Source organism: Mauremys reevesii, linkage group 2, assembly GCF_016161935.1.
Source record: "Mauremys reevesii isolate NIE-2019 linkage group 2, ASM1616193v1, whole genome shotgun sequence".
NCBI classification, from domain to species: Eukaryota; Metazoa; Chordata; order Testudines; family Geoemydidae; genus Mauremys; species Mauremys reevesii.
The window spans coordinates 225,574,007-225,585,708 of NC_052624.1; the positions used below are offsets into that span (position 1 = coordinate 225,574,007).

The window sequence follows — 11,702 nt, forward strand, 5'->3', positions numbered from 1 at the left end:
GATCTTACCTTCTCCAAAGTCATTTCAGGCTGAACTACTCAACATGGTGTTAAGGTGGTGATCCTGCAAGAGCACAGTATGTATTTTGCATATGGATGTTCTGCTTACACCTCCATGTTCAGCCACACTTAAAACTTGGTCACTTTGAAAGGAAATATTGGTAATATAACAATGGCCTGACAGGCTATGGCAGCTATATAGAATCATAGAGGTGTAGGACTGGAAGGGACCTCAAAAGGTCTTTTAGTACAGTCCCCTCCACTCATCCTGCAGAGATCCTATAAACAGCAGGTTACTGTTACGGGCTATGGCCAAAGAAACTGGTTTGTGGGATAAATAATCTTTTCAAACCCCTTTTCTTATCCTTCTATGCTTTCGCCCAAACCTGAAAAGACATTTTTGCATCAGCACATGGGAGAAAGCACTGGATTAATAGCAATAAAATGTATATGGATGTCAGCTATCCAGCAAAGAATAGATCATAACATTTTTAATGATAATAGGAGCACCTCCTTGGGCCAGCAGTGTTTTATACTCTTCTCACTGAGGGAGATTGACAGCCATTCCCCCCCAATACAGCCCCCAAGTAAGTGAACATAATTTTAATAGACTGCCCATAGTAGCAGTCAAGGCAGTTTTGCAGCTTCCAAGATCAGCACGTAGTGAAGTCTTAAAGAACGTTTCACACTGACCATTAAGCATCCGGCACAACCACAAAACTGAAGCAACACAAGAAGAGAGAGCAATTCCCTGGAAATATGGATCATGTTTTGCAGCCAGCTGCAGATAAAATAACTAGTTTCCTCTATAACCAGCAATTATCTGCAGGGTGCTGAAAATTCTCTCCCTGGTTTTCTAAGTGTATCTCTGCAAGAAAGTAGTTAATGACTGGACTCCATGCAGTGTTCTTTTCTAGTGACTGGATATCACTACTGCTAAACTGTTTTTTTTTAACGCATAGGGTATATTACTGAGTAGAAAATCAAATGATATTTCCATAGAACTTTATTCACAATGTATGTGGCTCTCTGGATTAAAGCTTATTATAATAGTCTTATGGATCCATAGCAGGGATTGCCTATAATTCATTAACCAAGCAAGAGATAAATAAATCAGTTATTCAGTGCCACCCTTAGCCTAGGTATTTTTTTTCCTCAGGGGGTCTACATAAATGTTAATGCTTTTTACTCTGTCTCCATTTTAACAAAGGGAAACATGCATCTTAAAAGCTCACTGAAGCAGAAGCAAAGAGTTTTGTTTGATAGACATTTGACTCCTATAGCCAAACTTGAGTTGTCTCTTATAGCTGGCTGGTACACAGAAATATTTCTTTTCTCAGGCTGAGACTAGAAGCTCAGATATCTCCATAGTTAATGGCTACCTTTTCTTTGCTGTTTCCATCCTGGGAATCACCTGAGACATAAGTGAAAAAAGCAGGTCAAATGAGATCAAATTTCTAAAAATGTATTATATGAAAAATAATTTATAATTAAAATAACTGAAAATGAATCTTTTATAGAGAAATTACATAAAGAAGAATTCTAATTTGAAAAACTGTCAGACAGATTTACATAAAACACAGCGTATAAGGGAAAAATGACATTTTCCTTTGTTGTCTCATGTGATAGACCTGTTTCTTGTTTTGAGAGCTATCTTAATATGGATTCAAAGTCAAGTCCATTCATATTTATTTGAGAGGGCTTTTGTAAGATCATGTATGTATGGCTATGAATAGCAAAGAGAAATATTCAGCTAGATATTAATCTCATATCAACTTCTAGTTAGTATCTGATAGCTCCAAATTTGCATGACATGTGATAAATTATTTCTTATGTCAGGCAAAGATGCATCAGTGTTGGCAATCAGTAATATTTATTAGCCTCATTTTCTACGCAAAAGTAGAAAGATTAGCTGGTTTAAGTTCTCCTTTTGCTTATAAATGCAGATTGTTGTGATTAGAGAGGAATTGTTTGTAATTCTGAAGTGGTGAATTATCCAAAAGAAATGTATTTCCTAAATTCAAGTTTCCTTCCTAGGAAGCTGCAGTTTTTGATAATGAAAAATATTTTGTTTAGCAAGATATGCTTATAGAGGTATGGTACCTCACCTATCACATGACCTCAATAACTAATAATCCTTCTCAGAGGTTGAGAAGACCAGGCTGGAAGACCACAAGGAGTTTGTTACTGTGAACATAATTTCTTCTGAGACGTGAATTGGTAGTTGTGTACTATGTTTGACTCCTACACAAGAAATAGCTGAAAATGTCTACAAACAAAAGGCTTTTAAAAGATACATCCCATTGCTTCTGTCTTTCACTCTGGATGTTTATACTGTATTTTGTTATAAGAGTCTGATTGAATGTTGAAAAGTAAAACAAATACCGTACAGTGGAAGAGCGGCAGACACACTTTGGATGGCACACTGACTGTGCTAGCTTTTCTCAGTATGATGTGCAGTTCAATTAGCTGTGAGACAATGGCCTTGTGTCTAAGGCATTAGACTGCAACTCAGGATATCTGGGGGGTTGCAAAGTTATTGTGTGTGGGGGGGGAGTTGTGGCAGTACTGCTACTCTTACTTCTGTGCTGCTGCAGGCAGTGGTGCTGCCTTCAGAGCTGGGCACCTGGAGAGCAGCAGCTGCTGGCTGGGAGCCCAGCTCTGAAAGCTGAGTCACCACCAGCAGCAGCGCAGAAGTAAGGATGGTGATTGATAGTGATTGATTGAAGAATCCTCATGTGCTGTGAATTGAGCACATCAGCACTGGGGACTGAAAAGGCAATTCCAGACAAGAACACACTCTTACTATCACACACAAATTCAGAGCAAATGTTTTCCCTGAAGCAGCTGAGCTGCACCTTTCTTAGTGTTTTCCTGCTATTGGATGCCCAGAGTAGTCTTGATAAGTTGAATCTCCACCCTCTGAACTCAGTGATGAGAAGCATGAAAAAAGGTGGCTTGGTGTAGGTGTTGGAACTAAAGAATCTTGTTAAGAATGAAGAGCTAGAAGACACAAACATAATTATTTGAATGAGACCTCATCTGTGACCATAAGAAGTGGAATTAGTGACCTCTCAAATGCAGATATTCTTCCATTATTTCTGATGTAAAAATCTTGAAAGAAAAGGTGAGAGGCTTTCTCAGAAGATCACCTGCCTGAAGAGGTTTGTTCAGAGACGCCTCTGCCTCCTTTTGATCTTCACTCATCATTTTAATGTTACAAATAAAGGGACAAACTCTGCTGTCTGTCTCACATATGTCACTTCCATTGATTTGTATATGTTTCACTGCGAGCAGAATTTAGCTCACAGGGTCCAAAACCTTCACTTTTTTCCCAGACTAATCCACACACACACACTCTCTCTCTCTCTCTCTCTCTCTCTCTCTCTCTCTCTTCCATAGAGTTTTGATTTGAGCAAGAACTGCTTGATCAGATTCCCTGGAAATAAAAGGCCACATTACCACAACGTGGCCTCCACATGCACACCGCAAACACTACCATCACCTTTTGGAAGCATGCAGACACTAGAGTGCACAGCCTTTGGGTCGGGTGATAGACTAATGTCTCCCTGCACAGAATTAAACAGTCATAAAAAGAGGCTGGGTTGAGACCCCTCTGCAAATGAGTCTCACAATATTTTTTCATTTACGTGTATGTTTCTTGTCTGTGTGTATGTTCTTTATTACTATTATTATTTATTATCCAGATTGTTTTTCCATTTTTAATTCTGTGTGTGTGCTTTTGTTTCCATTTATTCATTTCTGGAACTGTTGTATTTTCAGTTGATTTCATAGGTGGACTTGACACATACTGCTATCGGCAACCCCCCCTGGAACATGTTGAGTTAAAGCCTGTAAAGCCTGTAAGTAAGGTTTCAGTCATACGGACAATATTAATCCTTCTAACTGGACTGAAAACTACTCTGCTGCTCAAATAGTTTTGACATGAGATTTCTAATGATTTAATTATAATTTACCACTAAACATGCTATAATGAATCCATTTAAAACATGCTAAAACACTACACTTTATGGCTCACATCCGCCAAAACAATGATGAGTGGATATTTTTCATTTTATTATGACTAATTTTTTTTACGCTATGAAGCGTTGGGGTTGGCATCAGTGGGTTCAGAAACACTGAAGGGAAGAAATTCTTCTCTGCCAGCTTTGTAACTGGAATAGTGTAGGTATATTACTGCTACTGCCACAGTGCCTAGGCCTTAATGCAATGACCCCTTAAAGGAGAGGCAGAAACTCTTATTTTTGGCCAGATAGTCTAAATCTGTAGAAAATGACTTGCTGAGCCAATGCAAGTTCACCAAGATCAATCCATGGAGCATCACTAAAACTCAATTATCTCTTCACCACAAGTGATTTGCTTCCATAGTTTATTCAAATAAAATATTCTCTAGTACATAAAAGACACACTTCCAAAATGTTCCTTTTTGGTTTGTTTTTGTATTTGGGGTAAATCTATGCACTAGCAGATATTAGCAATGCATCAGTTTGGCAGAAGCTCAGATACCTTCAGATGAGGGACATTTCAAAGTATATTTGCAAAATAGATCACTTGAAAATTCTTGTCAGGTGTTTATAAATTGCTATCCTGATCCTGTGTGTCATGAAATTCACATCAGAATCTTTCATGCATAGTAAGATGAAGCCAAAGTGTAGCTGACTAACTGAACTTGATGTGACACAATTTACTGTGTTGTAGCTAGCCGATAAGAGAATTAAAGGTTACATTTTAAAAACTATTTATTTTGAATGTTTTCACAAGTTTACAAATCCTTGCTATGTAAATATCTGAAACAAAACAATCTTTATAACTATTAGTTTTTGTTTAAAGAGGTATTGTACAGGAATATAGTCATCAGACCTTTCTATTTAACAGGGTGTCACCACATTATAGAGTGAGCATCATTACAACACTTAAGTCATTTCTAGTGATTTTATTACATTGAATAAAATCACTATATACGCATATTTAACAGACCAGGTATGTCTATCAAATATTAATATTCAAAAAATGGACAGGTGTGCTGTCTTTTTTGCAGGTGAATGTACTTTGTCTGAGTACTGAATAAAAGGTAACCAAATATCTAAATATCTCTCTGTCCTCTGTCTTATTAAGATTGTGTTTGTTTTCCTGGTGTTTGTGTTGAGGGATTAGAAGAGATCTGGGGAGACTGTTAATTTAAAGAGAACTGTTACTTACACTGTGTTTGTGTTGGACATTTGCTCCCTGAAATCTGAATTGGGTTTTCATTACTCTTAGAATGTTGTCAAATACAAATTTTCACTCATGTGCACCAGCATTTGGCTGTAGAAATGTACATGAGGAAGAATGTTTCAATCTTTTTTACCATTACAGAGAGACTATATAGTGCAGAATTATGAAAGCCCCAAAAGAATAAGAAACAATTGCAATGTAATAGTGTGGGAGTGGAAGAAGTATCAAATTAAGACACCTAATAAGGCAAAGTACTGATCAGTTTATGATCATATTACTAGGATCTGCATTTACAAAAGTATTCCACTAAGAGCTTGTCTACACATGGAGTCATTCTGGATTAACTATTCAGGATTAGCTACTCTGGAATAACTATTCCTGACTAACTCCAAGTGTGGATTCTCTTTTCTGAAATGGGTGTCTTGTTCTGGTATAGCTTAATCCATTTTTGATTAATCTAAACCAAAACAAGGTATTCTTACTCCTGAATCAGAGTGTCCATGCTTGGAGTTAGTCAGGAATAGCTTTTGTGCTTTAAACTCACACTCTACCTTGAATTAACTTTCAAGTGCAGATTAGCTGTAAAATAATGCTTTTGTTGCACTATGATGTGGGAGGAATGGCATGGGCATGGGTTTATTAAGTACACTGAGGCTTGGTTTGCAATTAAAAGTTAGGTCAGCAGAGCTAGGTAGCTCTGAGGTGTGAAGACCAGCATAGTTATGCCAACCTAACCTCAAATGTAAATGCAGTTATGTCGACAGAAGGCTTCTGTTGACGTAGCTATTGTCGTTTGGGAAGATGGTGTTCTTACACCAATGGAAAAATCCCTTTAATCATTGTAGGTTATCTCTACACTACACAGTTATGTTGGCACATAGCTTTGTTGGTATTTTCTCCATAGGGTAGACATACCTAATTGAGATATTGGAGACCAAGGACATGGACTGGGTATCCAGTGGGAAGAAGGTCATAGCTGCTACATTTACATTTCTGATGTAAATGCTCTTCGCCTTTTTAGTCTATGGAGTTGCATCAATGCTGATTTTAAAGACCACCACTAATTTTCCTGAAGGGTTAGAGGAAGAATTGTGATGTCCAATATTTTATTAACCAGTGTACTATTATTGAAAAAAAGGAAATGAAGGGGTAAATTTTTCAGAAAAGGTGATTTCCCTTTTGATACTTCTAAAAAAAAATTCAACTACAATTTAATTAGGGGCACAAATTTGAGAATGTTCACATAAAATTACCTGTTTCCAAGCTCAGATCAGGTAGAGACACTGGAATGAAGATCTGCACTCAGAATTCATTTTGTTGGTGGGCAAATTTTATGGACATAAATTGCATCTGCTAAATGGGAGACCTCCCATTCTTTTCAGGTCCTGCTTGGGTTAACTTGTGAGACCTAACAAGATCATGGGTGGAAGCCCTGCAGCTGGGGAGTATAAAACAATAGTAAATGTCTTCAGTGATATTGTGGTTTTGTGTAATGGCAAGTACAAATAGGATCTTTGCTTAAACAAGGGGGAAGAAGAATTTCAATAATCAAGGTAAATTTGAAATAAAAGCCAAGCTGCAGGAGACAATTTGGATAGTCAGTGAACTGTGCTATCTACTGGTTTGCAAATGCTTATCTGCGTGCAGTGCATCAACCTGCCTGCTTGTTGTCTTTCAGTAAGACAAGTGCTTTCTATATCAATTTTAGATGGTCCAGGAATACCACAATCCCCATGACGAATGGACCTTTCAGTATCCAAACTGTGAAAAACTCCATTCCTTTTCACTTGGAAGTTGGAGATGAACAAAAAAGATACTTGTTAACCTTTATTAAGGCTCTTAATCCTTTTATATGTCTTTTACTGTCTTCATCACTTTACCTCTGGGGAAAAGTAAAAATTTGACTCTTTTTTTTATAGATTATAGCCAGGTTGGACATTTGGTTCTCTCTCCTTGTCATATCAATGTGGTTTATTTTGCAGGCCCTTAGTTAAGAAAGTATTGTAGAATTACCCCATCTTCCTTCTGTGGTGGGTAGTAAAATACCAGGGCATAGGCAGGTTCCTAAACTTTTATGAATCAGTTTGATTAACTCCCACTGAACAGCAAATCATAATCTCTTCTCTGTTTGTGAATTGTCTTGCTCAGTACTTGGGAGTCACATTATAAGACTTCCATGGATTCTCATAGATTAACAAAGCATAGCACTTCAAACATGCAAAGTTATATGGCCTTATCAAAACTGTGAAAGAGAGATCTTTAGTCAGCTGTGGATAATTCATTCTCTTATATATGCAGAGGCCATATTATAGTAACTGTCTAGGGCTACCACATAATTATTAATGATTAGCAAGTCTAAGAATAGATGTCCTTTTCACCCCTGAAGAGATACTAAAGTTAAATGCCTTCTCCTAGGGAGCATTTCTTTGTGTACATATAAATGAGCATAGCTTGTCAGTTTGTTGTTTGTTTACCTGGCACTCTACAGTACAGGTAAAGACACATTCTTTCCCCTGAGGTGGTTACAGTCTAGATGCAGATGTGCAGAAGTAAAGGAGGAGACAACACAGAGATAAAATAAGGAAAGAAATGGAGGGAGGGAGAGGAAAATATGAATGTGTTCTCTTTGGAGGTTATAAAGGGGATCATCAGGCTGAAGGAACTTTACATTTTCACGCAGCTCTAGGGCAGCATTAAGCTCTACGTTAAGTTAGTTGAGTGAGGATATAGAAAGTTTTGGTATAGGGCAAGGGAAGATAGTATATTTAAAAGAACAAAACCCAATGCTCTACCCTCCCCTATAATCATTGCTCTCTATTTTGTGTAGATAAGACCCCTGACTATGCTCATGTAACCAGGTTAGCTGGCCTTCCTCCTTCACAACTCTCTGTGTGGCAGGACTATCACACCTGCCTCTGACACTACAGTGCATGTACATCCTCCAGGCTCTGCAAATCAATATGAAATAACCTCATGGATGGTCCCAGAATACAGTGATTAAAAACATGGTCAGAGGGATGGTATGTGCGGATGCAGAAACTCAGCTGACATATGGCTGTGAACCAAAGTTGTATGTGGATTCAGTTCAAATGTGTTTGCCATAACCAGGTCAGATGAGAGTGTCGTGAGCCAGCATACAAAAATATGATTCATTTAATATGAATGAAGCCGAGGGAAATCCATCATTCTGACAGCTTCTGATACTTTACCAGCTGCAGCACCTTCTCCAGCTTCTGTCACCATCATGGCACACACCCCCTTTAACCAAAGGAGAGAACGGGGCAAGGAAGGTGGGGGGGTCTCCTTCAAAACTGCCACAAATGCTTCCCAAGCGTGTGGCCATGCAGTCAGCATTTTTCCTGGTCCTAGGAGTTTATTCAATAGTGACCTTATATTTTGTCACCACCAACATAGGAAATGAACACGTAAAGGTCTGTTATCATCTTGTTGATAGATTAGTAACTCATACATCTCTTCACAGGTCGAACTAAGTGATGAACATTGACTCAGCACTGCTGCTGTTGCTGAAAAAGCAGCCTTCAGAAGAAAAGATCAACGTTGTGAACCGTTGTCACAGAAGAGACACGTCCTATATTTCTCACTGAGTGTGTGGATTTCTCTTCCCACATGGGACTGAATCCTTCAGTCGCAGCCTCAGTATCATTATCATCATCGCCATTAGATGGATACTTGTAGATGATCTTGAATTTTTTAAATTATTTACTTATATGGACAATTGTAAATTGTTTTCTTTTTTTAATTTTGTTTTTTACAATACCTAGTGTTAAGGCATGAAAACAAATCCACCTGTGAAAATTATGAGAGAAGAATGTGTGTTCTCAAGAAACTCAGTAATTCTGGACTGATACAGTCATACTGTGCCTGGCAAAGATAGTGTTGAAAAATGATAATATGACTCCAGAATACATGTCAGCGGTCAGACACCTATAGTGTCATATGGACTGTCTTCAATAATGTATCAGACATTCACAAAGTCTGCACCTAATGTTGGTTAAGCTACTGTATGTAGTAGAAACTGATAGATAATTCTTCTTTTCCAGATGTCCTAATTACCAATGTGCTTGTCTAAATATTCTAATTCATATATGGTTTCTTCTCCCTCTTTTCGTCTTCTCCCCTGCACCCACAAACAGTAGTTGTTTGTGAGTTGAAGAGAAGTGAAATGGATGTTCTCTGTTGCTGTCAGTCTCCAAGAACCCTTATACGCAGGGCTCTTTTAGATGTCTGTAATTTGCACCTTGTTTTTACTCTTTTCCCCTCTTCCCAGGAAGAAGCCAAGCATGAATGTACAATAGAAGCACCATCTACAGCCTTAGGAGACTCTGGGGTGAATTTTGTTCTTAATTTAAAAGTAAACAAGAAGATCTGGATATGAAAATGTGTATAAAAGTTTGTAAAGTTTTTTGTAAATACTTATAGAAAAAGAACATGTATGTAACTGTGCGGCATTTTGTTTTATATTCAGTCACCATCAGTATAAAAAAAGGCATACACAAAAGCTATTTTCTTTTTAGGAAGACTTTTTTCATAATTTCTTTTTTATGAATTACTATTTAAAATATTGCACATGATACAAGCCTGAGAGAATGAAGTCTTCTGTCTCTTCATGGAACCAGTACTCCCTCAGCAGCAGCATCACAAGCTTCCTCAGAAAGGTCTGCCAATCAGCCTCAAGTTTTGGAAGAAAAACCTGTAGGGCTGTGAGAGTGCTTCCATCTTTGTGCTTACTCAGTTTGTTACTTCTTTGATGAAACTGTCAGAAGGGATGGCATTTGTGATGTGCACACCTGCACATGTCCATTAGGAACTGGACTGAGGCCACCAGGTTCTTTCATATAAGCCACAAAGAGTCTTTAGATGCTAATGACTTCTGGTCCATCATCAATGGGCTGAGGCATTGTCTTCTGTGACGCTTACTTCACTTGCATTTTCGGTTATTGACAGATTACAACTAGACTAAGGCTTGCCTTGGTTCTTTACATTGGAAACTATATTTGTGCTGTTTACCAACAAGAACCTAATCAAAAAGTCAGCAAACACAATGCTGTCCATCATTTTTAGAGTGTTGAGAACAGAGGGTCTTGTGGTGCTGTCCCCTCTTTCACATTCAGCTCAACCAAAGACCACACTGTCTTTTGTGAAGAAATAGCTCTTGCCATCATTTCACATAGGCCACTTTTTCCTGAAACTATGTATGAAACTGCCAAGCCAATAACGAGCCAGAATGACAATGCAATAAAATCACTTGTCAGTATTTTCTGTGACTAGGTAGTACAGGACAATATGCACCGCTAGAAGTCAAACAGTGCCAAAAAAGGGGAGACTTTGTGCAAAAGATAATACCACACTTCTCTGAGTCTCTGTGGTCCTCTGTTGTTCCCTGCTGCACCCTGATGCCAGATATTTGGTCTGCCCTGTCTTGAAGTCCTCGTCTTCTGAGAATGTCAAAAATGGGTATTTTGTCACAAAACTAATATGAGAACAGTCAAGACACCACAACTGGACCTCAGAAGATCAAACTGCAGAACAGTTAATATTTGTAAATCACTTATATTTGAAAAAAAATGCCTCTCTGTAGGTTTTATTTTTTTAGTGTGTAGTCGTGCATATGATTTAGTTTCTTATACATACAGCCTTACATAACAACCTATAAGAATATGATACAGCTAACAGGTGCCTACAGCTCTCTCTTATCTATGTCAGTGCATTTCAGAGGTGAGGGTTTTTTTTTTAAAGTTTTGTTAAAACTTGTTTATGTGCCTGAATACTCCACACACGTAGGGGTGTTCAGCACATATTCCTGCAGTTCCTCCCTGCTGCTGGAGCCTTTGCCCATGCCAGGGAGCAGTGGGAGCGGCTTTTCATTATGGTGTTTAGCTACACATATCGTACATGCTACCAGCAGTGTAGCCAAGGCCACACCTTTGACTGTGGTGTAGACATACCCTCCAATTGCTACATTTATCTCCTACCGTAAGTGACGGGGAAAGCTGGTCATCTCCAATACCAACAGTAGCAAACTCTGACTTTTTAATGGCAAGCACTGGATGCTTCTCTGAGCCAGGCTGGTTAATTTCCTTTCACTTTAGATTTATCTGATTAAAAAAAACCAACCCAGCAATCTATCAAGGTCCTATAACAGTGTTTGACAGTGGCAAACAAAAATTGACATCCCAAACTAATTGGCTTGCCTCCTTCTAGAATCAGTCTCATTTAGTTTAATTACAATAAATTACAAGCTGGGAGCTGTTTTGTGCAGTGAATAAGTTTCCTTCCAACGCAGTAAAACACTCAATATTTACATACCCCGTTTCTACATATCTTCTTTGAGAAACCACTTCAGCTCTTATCCAGCATATAAAACCGTTGGCCAGAAACCACTTGTTTAAAAGTCTTCACTCCAGATCATTTGCAGTGTTTTTATAATTGTGATAGTCCCAATATATT

At 38.2% G+C, this 11,702-nt stretch overlaps 1 protein-coding gene across 2 annotated transcripts in view; it reads left to right on the forward strand.

The window, feature by feature from the left end:
• Positions 1–9,919, forward strand: part of NKAIN3 (sodium/potassium transporting ATPase interacting 3) — a 508,687-nt gene extending 498,768 nt beyond the window's left edge. The window contains exons 6-7 of one of the 2 annotated variants that reach the window (XM_039521592.1): positions 3,783–3,862; positions 8,716–9,919. In XM_039521592.1, the coding sequence (XP_039377526.1) occupies positions 3,783–3,862; positions 8,716–8,739 (104 nt within the window). In that variant the 3' untranslated portion in view covers positions 8,740–9,919. Of the gene's footprint in view, positions 1–3,782; positions 3,938–8,715 lie in introns of those variants that run through there. The other variant, XM_039521590.1, reaches the window with a different exon arrangement.
• Positions 9,920–11,702: the final 1,783 nt, after the last annotated feature.